We start from the raw sequence: 21,325 nt of genomic DNA, 5'->3' as shown, positions 1-21,325 counted from the left end.
TAACCCTAACCCTAACCCTAACCCTATAGTCTCTTTTTCTTTAGTCTTACTAGTAGAGATAAACTCTTTAAAAATTTATTTATTTATTAATTTAAGTCTTATTACTATTTAGTAGTAAACTTTTTATTTTATTTTTATACGTCTATAGCTATATATTTTAATATAGTAGAAAAAATAGTAAAATTTCTATAAAATTTTATATAAAATTTAGAGATTTAGATAGATTTCTCTAAAGAAATTAGTAATTAGGCGGGGAAGAGATTAGTAATTGTATAGAGGGAATTAGTAATTTACCCGCCTAGAATTAACGTATCTACTAAGACTAATAGTAGTAGTAGTAGTAGAAGTAGCGATAGTAGTATTAGTAGTAGTAGTAGTATTAACGGCAGTAGTATCGGCGGTAGTAGCATCGGCGGTAGTAGCATCGGCGGCAGCATCGGCGGCAGCATCGGCGGCAGCATCGGCGGCAGCATCGGCGGCAGCATCGGCGGCAGCATCGGCGGCAGCATCGGCGGCAGCATCGGCGGCAGCATCGGCGGCAGCATCGGCGGCAGCATCGGCGGCAGCATCGGCGGCAGCATCGGCGGCAGCATCGGCGGCAGCAGTGGCAGCAGTGGCAGCAGTGGCAGCAGTGGCAGCAGTGGCAGCAGTGGCAGCAGTGGCAGTAGTGGCAGTAGTGGCAGCAGAGCAGATAGAGTGTGGCGGGTGCAGTGCTCCTTTACTATAACGGAACTAGAATTGGCTTAAACCGGGTCCCTCGCATTAATAAATTCTTCGGAAAGAGTAGACCTCGTTCATGCGTTAGCATCGCCGCCCCACACCTCGACTCCGTCCTTTTCCCTCTCCCTCATCTTCTTAAACCAGCTCACCGTATATGGAGTCGCCATGTGCGGCCCATACGGCTCATCCCACCACTGGGGCCTTGGCGGCTTCAACCCCGTCTCCTGTTCGCATCTCTCCAGCAACTCCTTTAAGCTCCCACCTTGATTATACCCTTCCTCCTTCCACCCCACCGGTCGCTTCATCCGCATCTCCCCCCTTAGCTCTTCGGTAGCTTCCACATCGACGCCAAAGGCTCCCTCCTCGACGACAACGCCGTAGTTTCTCTTCGCACCCTCCACCGTCACAAGCCTCCGATGCACCTCTAGTGCAACCGTCTCAGGCGACCGAGTGAGGGGATCGCCGAGGCCGCCGCCACCCCAAGTGACCCACTCCAGCACATCGCCCGGCTTCACGCGCAGATGATCCATCTTGCTCGGCAGCGCCTCACACACGCCCGGACTCTCCGCCCTACGTATCCCCTTGCGCGACCGCATCCCGGGCATGCCGCCGTTGACGCCCCACGGCATGGTCAGCCACCTGTCGTCGTGGATGGACACGTCGCCGGCGGCCAGGAAGCGATACAGGGTGCGCTGGGCGTTGCCGCCGCGGAAGAAGCCGGCGCCGCCGCTGTCGGGCACGCTCTCGTTGCGCTCGACCAGCAGCGGGAAGTACAGCTCGATGGTCTCGGTCGGGATGCTCTTGATGGCCGGGAACAGGCAGTGGCAGTCGGGCCCGTCGCCGGCGGGCCGCGCGGGCACGCCGCCGAAGCCGATCTGGTACAGCAGGAACTCGCTGCCGTCGTCGGGGCGGAAGCCCGAGTAGAAGAGGTGCGGCGAGTCGGAGAAGCCGGCGGCGGCGCGGTACGCGGCGTTGCGCTGGCCGAAGAGGGCTTGGATCACGTCCATGATGCGGCCCAGCAGGTGGGTGCGGCACGAGAGCGCGGCCGGGCGCAGCGGGCGCAGGATGGTGCCCGCCGGGATGCGCAGCTCGACCAGGTCGTGGAAGCCGTCGTTGACGACGCAGTGCGGGTCGTGGATGGCCAGCAGGAAGTAGCCGATGAACATCTTGAACATGGGCGTCGACAGGTAGAAGTTCATGGACGTCGGCGCCTGCGGGCTGGTGCCGTCGAAGTCGAAGACCAGCCGGCCGCCGTGCTTCTGCATCGAGCAGGCGATGGCCCACGGCCCGGCCCCCGCCCCGTTGTCGTCGACGAAGTCGGTGAAGCTGCTGCGCTCGTCGTCCACCTTGGTCGCGATGATCTGGCTGATGGCCGACCGGCACCGCTCGAGCAGACTGTCGCACGCCGCGTGGTAGACTTGGACGCCGTAGCGGTCGCAGAGCTGGAGAGTGTTAGGGAGTGGACATGTCGAGGGCGACGACACTCACCTCGCAGACCCGAGTGGCGGCGGTCCTGCACGCAGCAACCAGAGCAGTCACATCGCTCTGGAACCACTCGGGGAGTCGGCTATTCCTCAGCAGCACTGCCATCAAGTCGTGGTTGAATGCGCCCTTACTGTACAGCTTGACAGGCGGGATCTGCAGACCATCCTCGAAGATGGTGGAGGCATTAATACTCATAGACCCAGGCACCTTTCCCTGGACATCTCTGCCATTCGTCAGTCACCATTGGGGGACGTCGGATGCAATGTACTCACGTCAGGTGGCCAAAGTTGGCAGCCCAGCCAACAGTCTTCCCGTGGTACCAGATGGGCAGCAGCACTATGACATCGTTCAAATGAGACACGGCGCCTTCTGTGCCGTACACGTCGTTTGTCACGAAGACATCGCCTTCTTCAATGGTGCCCTTCCAGTTCTTGAGAAACTGGGTGATGAAGCTGCCGAACTGGCCCACAAGCATCTGGCCGCGCGTGTTGGTGATGACGTTGAACTCGTCCTGCTGGTCGCGAATGGCCGGGCTCATGGCGCACCGCAGCATCAGCGTGTCCATCTCGCGGCGGATGCTGCCCAGAGCACTGGCAATCAGTGTCGGGATAAGCGGGTTCTGTGCAACCGTCTTCTGTGCCGCATCCCTAGTGTCCGCTGTCTCCTGTCCCGCGGATTGGGCAGCCTTGTCCGGTGTGATGAGGATGTTTCCCATGTTGTCAATCTCTCCGCTGTAGCCGGGCAGGATGAGCGTGTTGGAGTCCATCTCGGTGATGACGCAGGGACCGGATACCTTGTACCCTTTCTTGGTGATTGCTGCGCGGTCCCAGAAGACGGCTTCGACCGTCTCCCCGTTGCAAACGATGGGGCTGCGGGAGATTATGGCGGATGCCGGCGGGGTGCTGTCGGGCGCGGCTTCTATCGGTTGGATGATGGCTTCCGGGGAAGCATCTGTGGCCTTGACGCGGAGACGCATGATTTCCAAGTCATTGGTGTCCGGAAGAGAGAAACTGAATTGCTTTTCGTGTACGACTTCAAGCTTCCCACGAAGGAAGGGCAACAGTTTGGAAGTCTCGGACATGAGGTCGGACTCCACCATGTCGATGGTGAGGGTCAGAGCCTGACCTTTGTACCGCATGTCCATTTGGTAGGAGAGGTCCAGCGACGGCTTGTCGGTGCCAAGAGCTTTTTCCATGGTCTCGATGCAGCCCGACTTGAGATTATCGTACGCCACCCTCAGCTCCTCGGCCGACGTCTCAGAGAAGAGCTTGATGTATGTGCAGGACAGCTCGTGGCTCATCTTTGTTGTGGCGTCCCCTTGGGCACACAGGATGCCAGGAGCAGGTGGGATGATGACCGGGCTGGCTCCCAACAGCTTCCCAACCGCATTTGCATGAAGTGGACCGGCGCCTCCGAACGCGACGAGTGCAAATTCTCGTGGGTCGTAGCCTTGTTCGACCGAGACGAGGCGCAAAGCGCCGTGCATGGTCTCATTGACCATGTCGATGATGCCTTCGGCGGCTTGCGTAACTCCCATGCCCATCTGCTTGGCTATGGTTTCTACGGATGCTGCAGCGGCCTGCACGTCGAGGCCAAACTTGCCACCCAGGATCTGCGAAGGAAGATAGCCGAGGACAAGATTCGCATCCGTCACAGTTGCCAAGGTGCCACCTTTTCCATAGGCGGCAGGGCCTGGAGTGGCGCCGGCAGACTCTGGTCCCACACGAAGCGCGTCCGTGAGAGAGTTGTAGTGGGCGATGGAGCCGCCGCCTGCACCTACTGTCCGAACGTCGACCGAAGGGGCTTTCACTGTGTGAGCACCGACCACAGTCTCACGCCGGAGAACTGCATTTGTGCCCGGAATCAGAGCACAATCAGTCGAAGTGCCCCCCATGTCGAGGGTGATGAGGTTCTTGAACGGCGTGTTCTTCGACACTTGTTGGCCAACCCCAATCACACCCCCTGCGGGTCCGCTCATCAAAATGTTGACTGGCTGTTCGCCGGCGAGCTCGATGGACGTGAGGTCACCGTCGGATTTGAGGATACGGAGGGTGTCGGTGTCCGGAGCAAGAAGTCTCTTCAAGCCGCCGAGGTATCTCTTGACAATCGGCTTGACAACCGCGTTGGCAGCCGCCGTGACCGTCCGCTCGTACTGCTTGTGATCAGTAGAGAATTTCACCGAGAAGATGAACCACTTGCCTCTTGAATTTCTGGGAGGACCTCGGTGGAAGTAACGACCTCGACCTCGGGCCCGAATTCTTCGTTGACGATTTTCCGAATGGTCTCCTCATGTTCATGATTCGCAAACGAGTTGAGCAGACTGACCGCAACGGCTTCTGGCTTCTGCCTTTTCAGATCTTGCAGGTTCGCTCGTAAAGCGTCATGGTCCAGCTCATGCACGATCTCACCCCTGATTGAGATGCGCTCGGGAGCCTCGACCGTTCTCTCCAGAGGCACGAGAGGAGTGGGTGGATGCCAGTTGATCCAAGATCCCAGGCCCCCGGGGATTTGGGAACGCCTTGTACTGAGGACACTTCTGTGTCCAGATGTGACGATAAGACCTGTTTTGGCTCCCTTTCCCTCGAGGATGGCATTCGTTGCAACGGTCGTGCCGTGGTGGATGTAGTCGAACTTGCCGACCCAACCGTACTTGTCCTTCAACAGTTCCTTGACCTGGTCGACGCCCTCTTTGACGGCGATGCTCTGGTCTGAGACATTGGTAGGCACCTTGGCGGAGACAGTCTTGCCGTCGGGCGTGATGACGCAGATATCGGTGAAGGTTCCCTGTCCCACCCTTTCAGCCAGATTTCGGAAGTGGGGAAGACTGGAAGGCACTCACACCAATGTCTACACCGAGACGATAACCTCTTTCTGTGGAATTCATCTTATACTGCTCAGTCGGATCCACGTGTTGCAGTGTGCAACAGCAGACTGGGGGCTTAAATAGCCAGTATCCATGCAGGTCCCGGGCACAGCGTTTGATTCATGGCCAAACAATGCGTACCCTTAGGGCCTAGAGAAGATAGCAGTATCTCTTGAAGTGGAACGCGTGGGCTAGGCAGAAAGGCCAAGGCTGGAGCGGGGAACGATCTGCTGACGAGGCATTTGTAATCCCCGGTTGAACGGCACTGGCCATCTGCTGTATCACCCCGGATGTAGTCCAATCAACTCTTCCGAATGCCTTCAGCAGGGGAGGCATGGATGTTGCAGACGGGAGTGCTGGCAAAGGTAGAAATTCATGGCCGGATCACTATCACTGTGATGTATGCGCATCCATGCCTCCCTGTGCTTCCCCACTCTTCTTATCTATCCTGATCAGGAAATTCCGCCGCACCACCCCGCATCCAGCAAATCCGAGGGATTGCAGCCCTGATCTATCCCCGATTTCGCTACAACCCACTTACTCTACGTCGTATGTCTCCGGATAAAAGCCTCGTCTGCGCTTCAAACACAGCCTCAGGCGGCATGCCGACCGGCTCCTTATATATCCCGGGATCCGTCACGCGTTTCTGCCCGAACAGCACGACCGCGGTCCGGCCATGCTTTCGGTGTAGACGCCCAGAATCCAGAAGGCCATCCCAACATCCTACTGCCGATGGTTGCAATCCTCCGGATACCCAACCCGTCTGAACCACTTTGCCATAGGCTACTATTAAAGTCACGTGCGGTCGCTGTACTGCTTTGAGGTACACCTCTCCTCGTCAATTTCTGATGTGGAGTCTCTTGAACAAATTAAATTCTCGATAGGAACTGCCATACGATTTTCGAAACTAGCTATAAGTGACCGTTCGAGTACCGACATCAGATAAATCAGAAAGAGACAAGAGGGATATGGGGTAAGCAGAATTACTTGATCCGAATCGTGTGCCTGGCTTTCGCGGTTCCTCCCTTACCCGCCCTACAACATCTACAAGGTAGCTCAGACTCGTAACCAGCCGGTGCCTTTATGTTTTTCTCGCCCTCCTTATCAAGCGCTGAGACAACTGTCAAGCCAACGCGCTTGAACGTTCCATGCTCGTTCTTGTCTGCTTGTAGTAAGAGGCATGTAATATCACCTGCAACCCAGTCTTTGCCACGGGGAAAGGCGCCAGTGCTGTCGGTCTTACGGCCAGTGTCCGCCAGTATCGTATGATTGCCTTGATGTTCGGAAGCTGCTGGCAAACAATACATGCGTCCATCCTGCTCAAAGATGTCGCGATCCTGCTCCGGGCTGTCTAAGTAGACAATGACGAACTTGTTTGCATCCTTTCTCTCCAAGAATCTCCAGCCGTACTCAAGACCGTTATTTGTCACTTTCTCTTCCAGCACAATCTTCTTTAGACGCCAGTCAGGATGAGAGGTCAGTTCCAAGTACCCTTCTGTCTTCCCACCCATCAGGTCGCCTTCGAGGATCTTTGGCTGAATGTTTTCCACCTGGATCAAGATGCGATCACGGTCTAGAAGCTCGCCATAGGTCACGCCTTGGTCCGCATCCAAAGCCGCCCATGAAAAGCTTGGGGCCCGGTATTCCTTTGGTCGGCTGGAAGGATACGAAAATTGTTGCCTTTTCGTGTCCCAAACCGGTTCCACACACCATAGTAGCTGAGATTCGAGATTGACTTGTAGGCAGTTGTTTTGCGGAAGTCTGTTTTGCCATAGTCCAGCCACATATACCCACCTGGTCTTCTCATACATCCGTTGTGCGACTCCAGAGAGGGCTATCAGTTTGTCTTTCGGCTTCGTGAGTTTCGCCCGAGTGTACCTCTCCACGATCTGCTTCCAAGTCCTGTAAGCCTGTTCATCGGTTATCTGGTGGTTCAAGTCCGGTGCTCTCTGCAGAAGACGCTTCGCCTCGAGGTATTCTGCATCTGTACTAGACACCAGCCTCTGCGATCTTTTGTCAAGTATCGGAAACCCGTCCGGATGGCGCTCCGATTTGCGTCCTTTATCGCACTGGCATTCCCAAGCAACTTGCTCCTTGCAGAAGTGCACATTTCTCGGTGCCATCAACCGTTCTTGAAGTACCCAGCCGCGCCTGTTGAGCGGTGCTTGATCAACATGATTGGTCCAGAAGGAAGCATCCAGTACCGTGCATCTGCGAATGGGGTGAGAGTTCTGCTGTTGAATCATGCCTGGGATACCGTCCACGTTGAGGTCAATCTCGTCGGACCACAGTAGAGGCGGGCGACGTATGTCGAAGAGTCCCTCATCGCCATTCTTGGCTGCTGTGGCCGAGATGTTGAGGAAGGAGTTATTGTATACCTTCCCCATTTCTTTCGATTGAGTGAGCCAGTCTTCATTGTTGTCTTGGATAATGCAGAGTGAATCGATCCAGATAAACCGAACCTGGCCAAGGCGAGACGCAAAATCAATTGCGTGGCGGAACGTGAGAGGCAGCTTCTTCATCTCTATGCCGTTCTTTGTGAAATCATCGATGTTTGTGCTGCGTAGCTGTAGCGGCGGGACTCTGGGATTGCCCCAGCAGTGACTCAGTGTGACGTATGGACCGATTGCAGCAGCATTGCCATCGCGAACCCTTTTCATCAATTCTCGAGAAGAAACCAACGTCAATTTCTTCACTTTCGTGGGTGTGTCCCCATCCCGCGTGTCGCTCTGAGGCGCCGCGAGTGGACCGTCAATCGAGAGGCTAGGCTCCATCGGCTCAATTTCGATCAGGCGTGTCGGGTAGAATGGAGCTTTTGCCGAAGGCATGCACTGGCAGACTCTGATCCACTCGGCGACTTGTTGCGATACTGCATCCGAGCCCGTGTAGTCCGACATGGGAGTCGCCGATGGTGGATGCGTCCCCTGATCTTTCCTTTGATATCAGTACAGCTCTTGCTTATAGACCTCGCCATGCTTACTCACCCGCTTGCTTCAACAAGAACTTCCCAATTTCCAATTCTTCCCGGTAGAACTCAAGGAGGAAGTCCTCTCCCCGTGCGAGCAGTGAGAGCCCAGCTCTAAAACCACCGTGATGAACTCTGCTAGGATGTTAGCGAACGCATGCAGCAAATGAAACATCAACATACTTCATCGTTGATTGGCATCCAAACTGGTTTTGAGGCAGGTTGCTCGCGATGGTATGGCAGATGAAGCAGTATTCGGCAGATTTACGTAGTTTTCCGTCGCTTCTGTGATGATTGAAGTGCAAGTCGTATGTTCCTCTCCACTGGCGGCCCTCCTGCCCGCGGAGCATGAGATAACAACGTTTGCAGAGCATCTTGGCCTGTCGGTGGATGGGTTGAGACAAGATGTGAGGAGCTGGTGAGATGAAAAAATCCGGCCGATATTCAGTTCCGCAGTGCTTTTAAACCTATTGGCTCTCTAACGCCGCTCATCTCGGTCACAATACGATTGGGCAGAGATAGGAAGCACTACCGAGGTTTGTGCCACTGTTGCGACACTTCAGCCTTGCCTTCCCCGCAGCTTACGGGCGTCGATCTGCTGATGAAAGATGTGTCAATACATATGTTGTGGGAGCTGACACGCATATCGAGACCGAAAGGAGCATGTGCTTGAAGCAGGCCGGGTCCTGATGGCTTGAGCCATTTCTCGAACTCTGAACTTGCCTTTTGCGTCACGGAGATTGGCTAGTTGTGAGAGTGATCCTGGTATTGTGGCGTGCGCTGATCAGGCCATCGCCCAGACAATCGATCCCCTGCAGCCACTCGCTTCGGGCAGTATGCAGCCTAAAAGACATTTTCAGCGGGGCTTCTGTGCTGCGCCTCATTCACCGTATCGGTGCCTACGAAGGACGAGCTCATAAAGGAAAGCACTGCGAACGTGTCTACCACACGCAGCTCCACTCATCACAGCAAACCGTACTGCGACCACTATGGCAGCGACAACCTTCACCCTCGACTCGTTTGGTTCATCTGTCCCGGTCTCTCTTATAGAGGGGCTTGATAAGGAAAAACTTCTGGGCATGAAGGCTTTCAAAGACTGGTGTCGAACGCTGAAGACATCACTCGAGAAGCAATCCTCACCAACCCACGCCTTCCACGATCAGCCTTACACGCTCAAATCGATCCGCATCGAATCAGTCAACTTCTTCGGGCCAAACATTGGCTTTCTCAAGTTCGAAGCCACGATCAGCAACGATCACGGATCAAAGCTCCCCGGAATCGTCTTCCTGCGCGGTGGCAGCGTTGCCGTCCTCATGATCCTGCGTCCGAAGGACAGACAGAGCGAGCGATATGTCATCATGACTGAGCAGCCGCGCATACCCGCAGGCAGCCTGGCCTTCCTCGAGATTCCGGCAGGCATGCTGGACGAGCACGACAACTTCAAGGGCAAGGCTGCCGAGGAAATCCGGGAAGAGACGGGGCTCACCATCTACGAAAAGGATCTCACGGATATGACGAAGCTGGTCCTGGGAGGCACTGCAGCACCCACGGACGACAACCTGCAGAATGCCATGTACCCCAGTCCAGGCGGCTCAGACGAGTTTATCCCAATTCTTCTCTGGGAGAAGACGGTGGATCGACAGCAGATTCAAGAGCTGAAAGGAAGGCTGTCCCAAGACAGGAAGAAGGGGGGAGATGAGTTGATCAGGCTCAGGCTGATTGATTATGAAGATCTTTGGAGCATCGGGGCACGGGACGCAAAGACACTGGCTGCTTGGGCTCTGTACGAGTCATTGAAGAGGTCGGGAAAGCTGCGAGACGAATCCGGTGGAGCTTTGGATGAATAAGATTATGTTCCCCAGGATGTTTCCTTTTTTTTTTTGGAGGAGTTTACAGTGGATAAAATTGTTGATCTTAACGATGCATCACGGCAATGAAAGCTAAATACTAGGTCTTAAGTACAGCTATACTAGACAGATAAACCGTTCAGGAATGTCGCCACACTCAATCATTTCCCCGTCCATCATCCCATCGACGTAGCAGTACCCAACCAGAAGATATGCATCGCCGTGGGGCCTTAGAATGAATGGCCAATGTGCTCCGTATAAAACGCCGACCACGTCCCCCTCTCCCATTCTACCAGGACCAAGGCCCATATGGCCATCCGATGTAACGAAGAGCCGGCGTCCGCGGCATGGTATACCAACCATGCGAAGGAGTTTTTTGTAAGCCCTGTCATCTCTCTCCCCACTTTTAGGCCCGATGTCATCTTTCGTCAGACTATCAATTCCAAGTAGATGAGGAACAGAGGTTCGATACATGTCCCAAAGTTCGGCATGTCGGCTTCTCTTGGTGGCTGCCCCGTCGGTTGCACTTGGGGTCCAGGCCATTTCGACCTTGACCCCAGCGCAGAGTGTCCTGGCGATACGTTGTTCGCGCTGTGGATCGGCGCTCGCCTTTTCGCGCAGGTAGTCTCCGGCGCGCAGAATCCACTCGGGAAGTCGCCTTCCTTGCTCCACGATGCCCTCATCGCTCCCCATTGACACCGGCCACCACTCCTCGCAGGAACTACACTCGTTCAAACCAGTTACAGGGAGTTCCCTTGTCTGGACACTGTCCTCACCGATAGATGACACTGTTGAGCAAAGCTTCCCCTTTATGATCAGCTTGTGAGGAGAATGGGCGGGAAGCTCAATGTGGGGACTCTTGCTCCCACACGCCCGGAAACCAAGATACTCCTCATTCTCGAACCAGAGATCATTGTATGTCAATGGCAAAGAGAAGTCCGGAATCCAAGAGGGTGACTTGATTGTCTCGGAGTCGGCATTGACGAGTGCGAGCAGACAAAGGTCATTCCATGGGCAAGAGTTCAAGTTTGTACCAGCGTGGTGGTGTTGGTGGCCCTCATTCAGGATCTTCACTGCAGTGCGTCGATACACTTGCAAGTCCGAAAGACTGTAGTCCACAGTCGGTCGGTCTTCGGCCCTGCAAATGCCTGCCAGGCCAAATATTTTATCTCTTCGGTCCGTCGCATCCAAAGGCCGGCACCGAGCAAGCAGGCGTTTCATTGCGTCGCGAGGAAGGCATTCCGACCAATGCAATTGGGGCGTGGCGTAGCTCAGTTTCAAGTGGTAGAACAGTCGAACTTTCTGGACTCGCGCTTGCCACGGGTGCTCTGGCGTGTGGAAGTCCCGGAAGAGATGGCGAAGGAAACCCATGCGGTCGAAGTGGGAGACGGCCACACATAGCTGCAACATATCTTCCATGTTACTGCCGCATAGTACAACAGCGTTTCTGGACAGCACTGCTTCTTGAACAACCCAAGTGCGACTGAACCACGGCGCAGCGAGGACGGCAGCGAGTGCCGCCATTGTTCCCACGGGCTGCTTTTTCGTAAACCCGATGATTTGCTCGGAAAAATGCTGGGATGAGCCGTCGCGATTGATCTCCCTCAAGTAATCGAAGGCAGCGCGGAAATGGCCTTCGCTCCCCGGGCCTTGCGGAAACCCTAAGAAGATGACCGTCTTCGACGCCTTCGAGTAGATCTCCCGCATCAAAGACACCTGCCTGCCCATTTCCGCCGCGTCGGATTGCTTGATGCAGAACTGGTCAATCCAGAATGGGAGATGTCGATCTGCTGCATTCGCGTTGGACAGATAAGACCGCACTGCCGCCAGTGGGCCGCCACGTATGTCAAGCCAGTGCTCTTTGAACTTGGCAGGCTCATCCAGTTCCTTTCCATTTGGCCATCGGTAGGAAAGGGCGCAGTACGGAGGCGGGTCGTTGATGCTCACGTGTTGGATGTGGTACCCAAGGTGGTGCTCCGGAGCTACGCGCGTGATATCCTCAAACGTAATGAGGCGGATCTCACCTTCTTGTAACGGTGCGTAGGCGACTTCGAGTGTTTGCCTTTCCCACCATGGCGCCATCTTGGTTGGTTCACTGCAGAAAGTACGAGATGGCGGCTATAAAGACAGGTGAGAAGCGGCCCCCACGCCTGACTTTGTTGATATATAAGCAGAATAGCTTAGTCAGCGAGGAGCAGGGTATATAGGCAGCCCCAAGTTGCCTCCCCTCTGCTGCTCATGCCGATACAATACTTCTTACCAGAACACCCCAAATTGCAACGTCTTTCCATCTTTCTAGACCACGGGCCACGTCTGCTTCCGTCCCACAAGAGTCAGCCGCAATTTAATTTATAAAAGATCACCCATCAATAAGCTCCTTCTAATTCAAGTAGCTATGTAGCAAGTCTTTCTCAAAGAACGAAATAAGAGAGGAGAGCTGTGCTCGATTACAGTTTGGCTTCCATATTAAGCGTTAAGCGTTGCGTCCGGTTTCGGAAGCCAATTGAAATAGGGCGCCTTGTCAAAGAATGAGACGTAGAGATCGGTTTTGCGGGCGTCACTTATGTACGGACTCAACCAACGGGCCGCTAGCTTCAGGTACCACGTGTCTTGAGCCTCATATCTTGTGATCAATCCGCAGAGCCAAGTTATAGTGTCGGCCCGCTGGCGATGCGTCTCGTCGAAGTGCTGGAGGACTGCTGTCAACTCGCTCAACGAGGGTGTCGGAGATCGCGCCAGGAGCTCGACGAGCCCGTTGGTAAGATTCACGATTCCCTCGTATCCTGTGTTCGCGCCAAGTCCAGCATTGATAGAGACCTGCCCACCATGTTTCAGCGCGGAGCCACACCAGATGATTGGTTCAACGTACCTTGTTCATAGAGTCGCCAAGCAGAACAACACGGCCATGGCTCCATTTCTTCAGCACGCCCTCCTCCAGCGGCACCATGCCTCCTTTGACCCGCGCTTCCCAAAGGTCCTTGATCGTGTAGTTTGGCGCCAAGGTCTTGTCGGCAAACTCTTCGACCGTCTTTTCCGTATCCTCATCAGTGAATCGTGGGCAATTGGGAGTCCGCACAGGCTCGGGAAGCTTGATGTACAGGAACCAGAAGATGAGTCCCGGCACACCTGATGCTGCCAGGATAGAGTAGTAGTCACCGCAAACCGAGTGTGTCGTTACCTCTGGCATAAAGGGGGTGTTGAGACCATTGCGAGACACGCCGAAGACGACTTTGTATTCTGCAACGAACCCTGGGCAGTTCCGTGAGTAAATCTGGCAGCATTGTGAGCCGCGGGAGGTTACCTGTTTTCAATTCCCCCGCAAGCACGGAATCCGTCTTGGAAATCTCGTCCGCCATCAACCCTCTCACGTGGCTGTGGATTCCGTCGGCACCTACAAGGATGCTTCCTTGCACAACCCTCCCGTCGTTGGTAGTGACAGACACTCCATCCTCGGTCTGCTCATATGACTCAATGCTCGTGTGCGGGTGGAGCCGATCTTTGTTTTTGATATGCGACGAGAGGATGCGCAGCATCTCGCACCTCTCGATGAACAACATCGGATGTGTCATTCTAACGCCACTCGATCAGCCACTCATCCGCAGCAGCATTGGCCGGCCACCTACCTCTCGGAGATGGTCCACAGCGCCTTCGACTTCTCTATGACGGTGCCATGCTCGTCGAAGACCAGCCTGTCGACGAGGGGAACCGAGATTTTCATCATGTCCTCCAGCACTCCCAGCTGCTTGAGGATCCTGTTGCCGTGCGGATGCCAGCCCACCGACGCACCCAGCTGCGGGGCGAGTTCGCGCTTTTCGAACAGCTCGTAGTCGATCCCTGCCCGTTCGAGGCTCAGTGCCAGCCCGAGGCCCACGAGACTGCCTCCGGCGATGATGACCTTGAAAGGCGAGGGAGCAGTGGCCATGGCGAGCGATGCTGTGGTTTTGCCAAGTGGATCAAGAGAAGAGGACACATCAACTGGTTTGGTAGAGTCGGCCCGCACTTGGTGAATGTGAAACCGCGCGCAGAGCTTTCTTTCCCTTGGCCAGGCGAAGAAAGTCGGCAGAAAACGTAGAACTGAAAATTCGCCGTCAGGGCAATGTTAAATACAGCCCCGCGTGATGGAGCCCCACGGAGACATGCCTGTCTTCGATAGCAACGGTCCCGACAGACGGGAGCGAGCGACGAGCGTTGCCCGCTCCGGCCCGGTCAGCAGCCCTTTTCATCTCAATTCATCGCCGATCGGCCGCGCAGCAGCCTTTTGCGCAACGGCTGCGTCCACAAGAGCCCCGGTTTAATCGGCCGATTGCCCCTCTTCGCGCTTATTGATGCTTCCAAACGGCATGGCCCTAACCCCACCAGTTCGGCCGCAATACTAAGCGCGCCATGGCCGCTCCGAAACCAAAGCGCACATACCCATGGCATTCTACGTGCTGATGTAACGTGTTCGACGGTGTAATGGGTTTGACGGTCTAACGGGTTATCCAATCATAAGGCTACATTGAGTCGCCTCTTGGTGATGACCCACTACACTGTTAACCCATTACACCGTCGAACACGTTAGCCTGTCTATTACCTTGTATCGCCGCATGGGTTGGAACCAATAGACAAGATGTCATCCATGCGAACCCCCCTCAGCGAAGCGAAGCGTAGGCGGTGGTCGCTACTGGCGGTATTTAACAATTCAAGTAATCATCGGTATCAAATTGCAATCGCTTAGGCGGTAGTTTGACTTGATTGCTCCTCGTGGCATTACGGTTTGATTTGGTTGCAATCTACCTGGGTAATTTGGTCACGATCCTTGGCATGGTGTTGAGTTTCATGAGGCTTAACTTCGGGACGCAGGGCGCTGCCGCACAAGGAAGAGGGGACATGTCTGTTAATGAAGTTGTAGAGCAGCGCTTGGCACGCTGGGCGACAAGGGCGGCAGTGGTTGGGAAAAGTGCGTGAGAGGTTTCAGAAAACGGCGTACCATGAAATTGTGAGAGCGGGCGAAACCGACAGCAGTGCTAAACGAGGAGGAATGCATCACTGTACCGCAGTTTGGCTTGAATCACTTTCTCCATGTTCTACTGATTAACCAACCATGATGCTATCAACTCCAAGTACTATTGTACAGTGCCACCTGCTCCTCCTGAAAAACCATCAACCTCTCCCAATCCATACAAGAATGCACGACGCCCCAGCTGAGGCCGTCCTTCCAGTACTCCTCGGGGCTGCCGGGCGGCGAGTCGGTCTCGAAGACCATGTAGTCGCCGCACGTGATGCTCAGCCGGAGATACTCGAAGCAGTGCTCGAGGTGGGTGATCCAGTCAGCATCAATAGGCGTGTCGGCGAGCGGGTCGACCGCGTCCCTGCTGTAGACGAGGGTGTTGTAGCGCTTGCGGATCATGTTGACGCAGTGGAGCTGGTGCAGGGGCTCGAGGACGAAGAACTGTTGCACGTTGTCGAGCGCCTTGGCGGCGGGCGGCGGTTCGTTGAAGATGAAGAAGGGCGCGCGGATGCCCGGGTCGGCGAGGTCGTAGCGGGCGGGGTCGGCGAGGTAGATCGAGTCCGAGGCTGGGGGGCCTGGCGTTAACTCGTCGTTCGGATCGTTCGTGGGGAACGGGTCGGCATACCTTGGGTGAGCTTCGCCCAGTTCTTGTTCACCTCGTGGGATGGGCCCATGTATCTCGGGTCGGGGCTGAAGGGGACGTCATGGCGAGAGGTGAAAACCTCGGGTGGGATTGGTGTGTTTGGGTTGATGCCGAAGCTCTCCAGTGAAGGCTCGCTCATGGTGCGGCACCAGTACCCAACGACCAGTCCGATGCAGAGGTTGAAGAGAGCGATTGAAGAGTAGAAGAAGAAGTTACTTGGTCGACTACTGTTTTTCCCGGCCGACTGCACTTCTTGCCCGGTCTCCTCCACTGCCAACAATCTGTCTTGTTGCTCGACTTGCCCATACTCTTTCTTCTCCCAGAACATTTTTGCGAGCTGCATTGGGAGAACTCTATGTCGAATCGCTAGGCAAAAAAAAGGGCCAAGGGTGAAAGAAGGATTCTGAGAGATGGCAAACAGCAAAGACGCGGAAGCCGAACAGCAGAGGCGGTGATACCGGTGTTTGTCTGCTGCCAAACGCAACGCCGGCCTGATTGCCACTATCGCCGGAACAATAGCCGTCACTGGCTCGAATGGCCTCATCCAGGGTCCAATGATCCTCGGTGCAGCTCATGTTGGTGGCTGAAATGTCGGTGTCACGGTGTCAGCACGCTCGGGCTAAGCATAAAAGCTAAGCATTGGCCGTCCCAATCCTTCGCTTCCCCCATGGAGAAGCGGAGATAACGAAGCCACGTCGGCGTCAGCCCCCCGCGCCGATCACTCACACCAACAAATGGCGCTACCGGCAGGCTTAAACGGATTGGGCAATTGCTGGAGTTTTGGCCCCGGCTCGGGATTGCCCCCCATGTTTGGCCCCCACTCCCACCATCGGGGAGAGCTCCGGGGTCCGCCGGTCTGGAGGGGAGCTGCCCGCCACAGCACCGCTGATTCCCTTCGCCGCAGCCTGGATTTGCCTCTCCATCGTTCCCCTCGACTTCTCGATTGTCTTCTGTTTTGATTCTGTCCATCACGATGCTCAACGGCGCCGTCAACCCCAAGCACGAGTACCAACAGGTTGCTCCGGATGAGGAAGCAGGAAGGGAAGAGCGCAGGAGCGTGCGAGGCGGGAAAACCACCCTCTGGCAATATGTTTGTATCGCAACGCTCGCTCTGGGGTGGGCTGCCACTCTGGCGTACGGCTACCAGACGCGGCCACGGGCGAACGGGTCGTTGCACGTATACACCAACACGCCGATACCGAGGGAGGTCTTCAAGCCGGTGAAGCGGGTCTTCGAGAAGGACGAACGGTACATCGGAGACGGGCAGGACGTGAACCACAACTGGGACAAGCTTGTAGCAGGTACATACCTCAGCCGCGCCGCGGACTGCACAACAGTTGGCTGACGTTTCCGCAAGGCCATGACGCAGTCTGGATCGAGAAGCCGTCGCAATGGGGGCTGCCCGAGGGCATCGTCGCGCCGTACGAGCATCCGAACACGCCGGACCCGAAGCCGCAGGATTTCTACGTGATTTCGATCCTGCACCAGCTGCACTGTCTGGTGAGAAACACCACACCATCCCGTACACAAACGCTGACTGGCGATGCAGAACATGGTGCGGTTCCAGTACTACCAGGAGAAGAACCGGGTGGACACGTCGGCGGACCCGGACGCGTTCAAGTGGAAGGTGCACGTCGAGCACTGCTTCGAGTACCTGCGGCAGGGCATCTCGTGCGGCGGCGACCTGATCATCGAGGGCAGCAGCCCCATCAACGTCGGCGCGGGGCACGCGACATCAGTAACAGGCTGGGGGGTCGAGCACGAGTGCATCGACTTCGAGCGGCTGCGGCGCTTCCAGATCGACCAGGAAGCAAAGTACAACCAGACATGGCAGACCATATAGAACATACACACTTCCGTAGACAAACTCTCTCTCTCTCAATTCTCTCTACTCTACTCTACTCTACAACCCGTACCTCCCCAGATCCCCCCTCTCCATCCCCTCCCTGACCCACACCGCGCCCCGCACGCCCCCGAAAACCGTCAACGTCCTGACGCCGCAATCCACGAACCCAAGGCTCTTGAAAACCGCCCTCGACGCCTCGTTGGCGGGGTCGAACAGGCCGAGGACGTCGCGCACGCCGCGCTGCTGCTCCGCCCACGCCAGCAGGGCCTGGGCGGCCTCGCGCGCGAAGCCGCGGCGCGTGAAGGCGGGCAGGACGGCGAAGCCCAGGTCGGGGGCGAGGTAGGCGTTGGGCGGCTCGCCCTCGCCGCGGGAGAGGGAGACGGTGCCGATGGGGGTGCACGTCGCGGCGAGGCGTTGCGAGAATGTGTCGTCGTCGTCGGGTGGGTCGACGGTGGTGGTGGTGGTGGCGTTGGTGGGAGGAGGAGGAGGAGGAGCAGGCTTGAGGCTGACGAGGTAGGTGCCGTAGCCGTTGCGGGCGTGCTCGGCGCGGAAGCGGCCGGCGATGAGGGCTTGGGCGGCGGCGCGGGTGGTGACGGAGGTGGGCTTGCCGCCGATGGAGGCGATGAATTCGGGCGTGTTGTAGAGGGCGACGAGGAAGTCGCAGTGGGCCGGGAGGGAGGGCTGGAGGTAGGAGAGGTAGAGGCGCGGGGTGGAGATGTGGAAGTTGGGGTCCGTCATTGTTTTGGCTTTGTGACTCTCAAGCTGGCGGGGGGATGGTGGCTTTTATGTCCGCTGCAGCAAAGCTACCCGGAGCCATGGCACTGTCATTCGTTGCATGGGTTTGATGTCAACAAATCAACGCGTGTATTTTCTCAGCTCTACAGTACACGAAACTACGCTCAAGACATGTCCTCAATCGTCGTGCTCCTCGTTGTCGAGGTGGTTCCGGTGGCCCGGAGTGTGGGTGACCTTCCCCCCCGTGTACCCAGATCCATGCAACTTATCCGAGCGATGCTCGTACGCCCAGGAAAACAGCCTGTCGAAATCGCGACACTGGTGCGTGGCGCCCATGCCGTTGATCCCGACCTGTGTCAGCGGCTCAAAGGTCGTGTCGCCGGCGCACATGATGGCCTGGCGGATGTAGTCCAGGCAGTGGTCGCGGTGGAAGCCGATTTCCTCGGTGGTCATGTTGGTGATGCCCTCCGGGTAGTAGGCGAAGCGGAGGAAGTTGAGGCAGTGAAGCTGGTGAAACATGGACACGCCGTACACCTTGGCCGTGTCGGGCGCGTTGGGCGCGGGGAGCGACGCGGGCAGGTTCGCGGTGAATTCGTTGGGTATCTCCACAATGCCGTCTCCCGGAGGAGACAGCCGCTGCCACATCTCGTCCGTCGCATTCGACGGCGGCCCGCCAAAGTACGAGTGTGGCTGGAACGTCACACGGCTGCTGTAGAGCACTACATCCGGTCAGTATCTGAGCAAATCGAGCTTGGAGCATACTTACGGTCTGGCTCGAAGTGATCCGTCTCGGGCGCCGTATCGCAGCGAAGGCTCTTGAGGAGCAGCAGGACGTGGCCCCAGACAGAGAGCCCGCCGATGAGCAGAAGCACGTTGAACGCAAGCGCTGCAACTCTCCATTTCATCCAGCGGCCAGTCTTCTTGGCGCTTTTGAAGCCACGCTCGCCATCGAGAAGGAACTGCTTGTCCTCTTCCATACTCGACGACCCGCTTGACAACGGTTCTTCAGACGAGAGACGATCCTGTTGAGTCTTGAACTTGTACATGGTGGAGCAGCGAAACGTGTGGGAAGAATGGTTGAACTGAGGGTGAGTGGCGTCCGGAAATAGATGGTCGTCGCCGTGGCTCGCAAGGAAGGTGACACGACCAACGACCTTCACATGCCCGTAGGCACCTACCCGAGAGGGAAGCCAAGCCGAAGGTGCGGGCCGATGCTGGTGATACGAACAAGATGCTAGCGCTTATGGAGGATTCTTTGAGTTCCCGGCGTGGCACGACGGTCTGCCGCCGCGATAATCCTTCAGCCCCCACACCGTTGATCTGGCGCCGTCAGCACACTAGCGTCGAACGGACTCCTGCGCCGTACCTGCAGGCTGAATCAGGGTCCTCGTGTGCATTCCCGCTTTTATGCTCGGCATGTGCAAAGAGCAATGCAAGAGCAGAGCTATCAGTGTCGAGCACTCCGCGCTGAAGGCAGCACTTCTTCACTCCACGTCTTTCACCGTCAACCATCACAATGGCCACTCCAAAGCTCACGACTGCGGCAATGCTGCTCCCCCTCATCCCCTTCGCCTTCCTCCAGTGGCAGAACATCAGCTCCAAATTCGGGCTGGGCAACATCGACGTCTCCATCCCGTCCTTCTCGCGCGCACCGACGAGCAACACAACGGCGCTCGAGTCCATGGCCCTGCGCTACGCCGCAGGCTGCCCGGCGCACAGCTTCAAGACGCACATCTTCTCGACGGACCCGCTCATCGTCTACGTCGAGGACTACCTTAGCGCGGCCGAGACCGAGTACCTGCTCGCGCTGGCGGAGCCGTACTACCGGCAGTCGCCCGTGTCCAAGGGCTACGAGCTGGAAGCCTACGACCGCGAGATCCGGTCGTCCATGTCGGCGGTGGTGCCCGACGACGCGGTGGTGTCGTGCATCGAGGCGCGGTCGGCCGAGTTCCAGGGGTTCGTGCCGACGACGCACCTGGAGGACATCCAGGTGGTCAAGTACGGCGTGAGCGACCACTTCCGCCCGCACTTCGACTGGTTCGAGGGCATGGCCAACCCGCGGCTGTCGACCTTCTTCGTCTACCTCGCGTGCGACGGCGGCGACGACGGTGGGAACTGCGAGGGCGGCGCGACGCAGTTCCCGCACTACGAGGGCCGCTTCCCCGCGCGCTGGTGCGAGTTCATCGACTGCGAGGACGACTCGGGCGTGGGCGGCGTGGCTTTCAAGCCTGCGGTGGGCAACGCCGTGTTCTGGGAGAATCTGTATCCCAATGGCACCGGACATCCTGGGGTTTGGCACGCGGGGATGCCGGTGAAGAAGGGCAGGAAGGTGGGATTGAACATCTTCACCAGGCGGAACAAGTGGGTTCCCGAGCAGTCGTGATGTGGGAGGAATTGAAAATGGTAGATGGTATTACGAATTGATGCGATGCGATGTTCACTTTGCCCTTTGCAAGATTTGATGATTTGTGAGTTGGACATCGGATTCTCTGGATTTCTTCTGACCAAGGTACGTGGTCCGACTTGGGTGTGCAGTTGAATCCGATGTCCGGACGTAGATGTGGGTCTTCAACGGACGGTGAGTTGACAGAATCGGACCCAGTTGCTACCCGGAGAATGCATCCCACATTGTGAGCTGCGCATCAATGCAACAGTGCTTTCACAATTATCTCCTGCCTCCCCGCCATCTCGACCAAGCCTTCTCACCGGCCAGCAGTGGGGCCACGCTTTCCGCGTGAGCGTTATCACGACGCCGCTTAGCCACTAGCGGGTGTTGGCTATTTTCTTATCTCGACCAAGCATGCATGGCGCACGTTAGCGCTCGAGCCAAGTTTAGACGTGGCGGCGCCACGACTTCAGCCACGGACCCCAGGATTCCGGCCCCCAGATTGCCGCGTGCATCATCCAGGGTGGGGGTTCACCGGCCACGACACGCCGCCGGGTGAGGCTTTTTTTCCCTGAAGGATTTCACCCTGCGTCCCGGAGAAGCAACCAACCAGAGTCCGACGTGACCTTCCATTTTCGGTAATAAGTGATGAGTCTACAGTGGCGACCATTCGTGGCTAGATCATCCACCGCTCGGTCGTCTTCCTGCCACTCGCACGGGAGGCCGTGAATAGAAAGATCGGCACTCGGGGACGGCCGGTGAGCACGACAGCGGACGGACATTGTGCTACGTCTGTAGGCCAGACCAAAGTGCATAGACCATTGTTTCATCCGGAGTCGATTACC

The 21,325-nt window shown here is 56.6% G+C and overlaps 12 protein-coding genes across 12 annotated transcripts; 3 read left to right on the top strand and 9 right to left on the bottom strand.

Moving 5' to 3' along the window:
• Nucleotides 1-794: 794 nt before the first annotated feature.
• Nucleotides 795-2,310, bottom strand: SLS55_003872 (uncharacterized protein; the record flags this gene model as incomplete). The annotated part of the gene is made up of 2 exons (XM_066775336.1): nucleotides 795-2,162; nucleotides 2,305-2,310. 2 exons carry the CDS (start codon nucleotides 2,308-2,310, stop codon nucleotides 795-797), a joined length of 1,374 nt encoding a protein of 457 aa, XP_066635455.1.
• Nucleotides 2,311-2,473: 163 nt separating this feature from the next.
• SLS55_003871 (uncharacterized protein) lies at nucleotides 2,474-3,885 on the bottom strand (the record flags this gene model as incomplete). The annotated part of the gene is made up of 2 exons (XM_066775335.1): nucleotides 2,474-3,817; nucleotides 3,877-3,885. 2 exons carry the CDS (start codon nucleotides 3,883-3,885, stop codon nucleotides 2,474-2,476), a joined length of 1,353 nt encoding a protein of 450 aa, XP_066635454.1.
• Nucleotides 3,886-4,380: 495 nt separating this feature from the next.
• SLS55_003870 (uncharacterized protein) lies at nucleotides 4,381-5,310 on the bottom strand (the record flags this gene model as incomplete). The annotated part of the gene is made up of 4 exons (XM_066775334.1): nucleotides 4,381-4,989; nucleotides 5,045-5,052; nucleotides 5,210-5,218; nucleotides 5,304-5,310. 4 exons carry the CDS (start codon nucleotides 5,308-5,310, stop codon nucleotides 4,381-4,383), a joined length of 633 nt encoding a protein of 210 aa, XP_066635453.1.
• Nucleotides 5,311-6,051: 741 nt separating this feature from the next.
• On the bottom strand, nucleotides 6,052-8,221 carry SLS55_003869 (uncharacterized protein; the record flags this gene model as incomplete). Its single annotated transcript, XM_066775333.1, has 2 exons — nucleotides 6,052-8,002; nucleotides 8,217-8,221. The coding sequence occupies 2 exons, from the start codon at nucleotides 8,219-8,221 to the stop codon at nucleotides 6,052-6,054; spliced, it is 1,956 nt and encodes a 651-aa protein (XP_066635452.1).
• An 801-nt stretch (nucleotides 8,222-9,022) lies between these two features.
• SLS55_003868 (uncharacterized protein) lies at nucleotides 9,023-9,880 on the top strand (the record flags this gene model as incomplete). The annotated part of the gene is made up of 1 exon (XM_066775332.1): nucleotides 9,023-9,880. One exon carries the CDS (start codon nucleotides 9,023-9,025, stop codon nucleotides 9,878-9,880), a length of 858 nt encoding a protein of 285 aa, XP_066635451.1.
• Nucleotides 9,881-12,346: 2,466 nt separating this feature from the next.
• SLS55_003867 (uncharacterized protein) lies at nucleotides 12,347-12,758 on the bottom strand (the record flags this gene model as incomplete). The annotated part of the gene is made up of 2 exons (XM_066775331.1): nucleotides 12,347-12,697; nucleotides 12,750-12,758. 2 exons carry the CDS (start codon nucleotides 12,756-12,758, stop codon nucleotides 12,347-12,349), a joined length of 360 nt encoding a protein of 119 aa, XP_066635450.1.
• A 741-nt stretch (nucleotides 12,759-13,499) lies between these two features.
• On the bottom strand, nucleotides 13,500-14,018 carry SLS55_003866 (uncharacterized protein; the record flags this gene model as incomplete). The annotated part of the gene is made up of 2 exons (XM_066775330.1): nucleotides 13,500-13,917; nucleotides 14,011-14,018. 2 exons carry the CDS (start codon nucleotides 14,016-14,018, stop codon nucleotides 13,500-13,502), a joined length of 426 nt encoding a protein of 141 aa, XP_066635449.1.
• A 954-nt stretch (nucleotides 14,019-14,972) lies between these two features.
• SLS55_003865 (uncharacterized protein) lies at nucleotides 14,973-15,576 on the bottom strand (the record flags this gene model as incomplete). The annotated part of the gene is made up of 2 exons (XM_066775329.1): nucleotides 14,973-15,495; nucleotides 15,572-15,576. 2 exons carry the CDS (start codon nucleotides 15,574-15,576, stop codon nucleotides 14,973-14,975), a joined length of 528 nt encoding a protein of 175 aa, XP_066635448.1.
• A 1,297-nt stretch (nucleotides 15,577-16,873) lies between these two features.
• SLS55_003864 (uncharacterized protein) lies at nucleotides 16,874-17,356 on the top strand (the record flags this gene model as incomplete). Its single annotated transcript, XM_066775328.1, has 3 exons — nucleotides 16,874-16,881; nucleotides 17,002-17,008; nucleotides 17,063-17,356. 3 exons carry the CDS (start codon nucleotides 16,874-16,876, stop codon nucleotides 17,354-17,356), a joined length of 309 nt encoding a protein of 102 aa, XP_066635447.1.
• A 60-nt stretch (nucleotides 17,357-17,416) lies between these two features.
• Nucleotides 17,417-18,097, bottom strand: SLS55_003863 (uncharacterized protein; the record flags this gene model as incomplete). Its single annotated transcript, XM_066775327.1, has 1 exon — nucleotides 17,417-18,097. One exon carries the CDS (start codon nucleotides 18,095-18,097, stop codon nucleotides 17,417-17,419), a length of 681 nt encoding a protein of 226 aa, XP_066635446.1.
• A 174-nt stretch (nucleotides 18,098-18,271) lies between these two features.
• On the bottom strand, nucleotides 18,272-19,140 carry SLS55_003862 (uncharacterized protein; the record flags this gene model as incomplete). Its single annotated transcript, XM_066775326.1, has 2 exons — nucleotides 18,272-18,800; nucleotides 19,133-19,140. The coding sequence occupies 2 exons, from the start codon at nucleotides 19,138-19,140 to the stop codon at nucleotides 18,272-18,274; spliced, it is 537 nt and encodes a 178-aa protein (XP_066635445.1).
• Nucleotides 19,141-19,610: 470 nt separating this feature from the next.
• Nucleotides 19,611-20,477, top strand: SLS55_003861 (uncharacterized protein; the record flags this gene model as incomplete). Its single annotated transcript, XM_066775325.1, has 1 exon — nucleotides 19,611-20,477. One exon carries the CDS (start codon nucleotides 19,611-19,613, stop codon nucleotides 20,475-20,477), a length of 867 nt encoding a protein of 288 aa, XP_066635444.1.
• Between the last annotated feature and the right edge of the window lie 848 nt (nucleotides 20,478-21,325).

The sequence above is a fragment of the Diplodia seriata genome, assembly GCF_021436955.1.
Source record: "Diplodia seriata strain FDS-637 chromosome Unknown scaffold_3, whole genome shotgun sequence".
Taxonomy (NCBI): domain Eukaryota; kingdom Fungi; phylum Ascomycota; class Dothideomycetes; order Botryosphaeriales; family Botryosphaeriaceae; genus Diplodia; species Diplodia seriata.
This window is presented reverse-complemented; position numbering and strand designations above follow the sequence as displayed.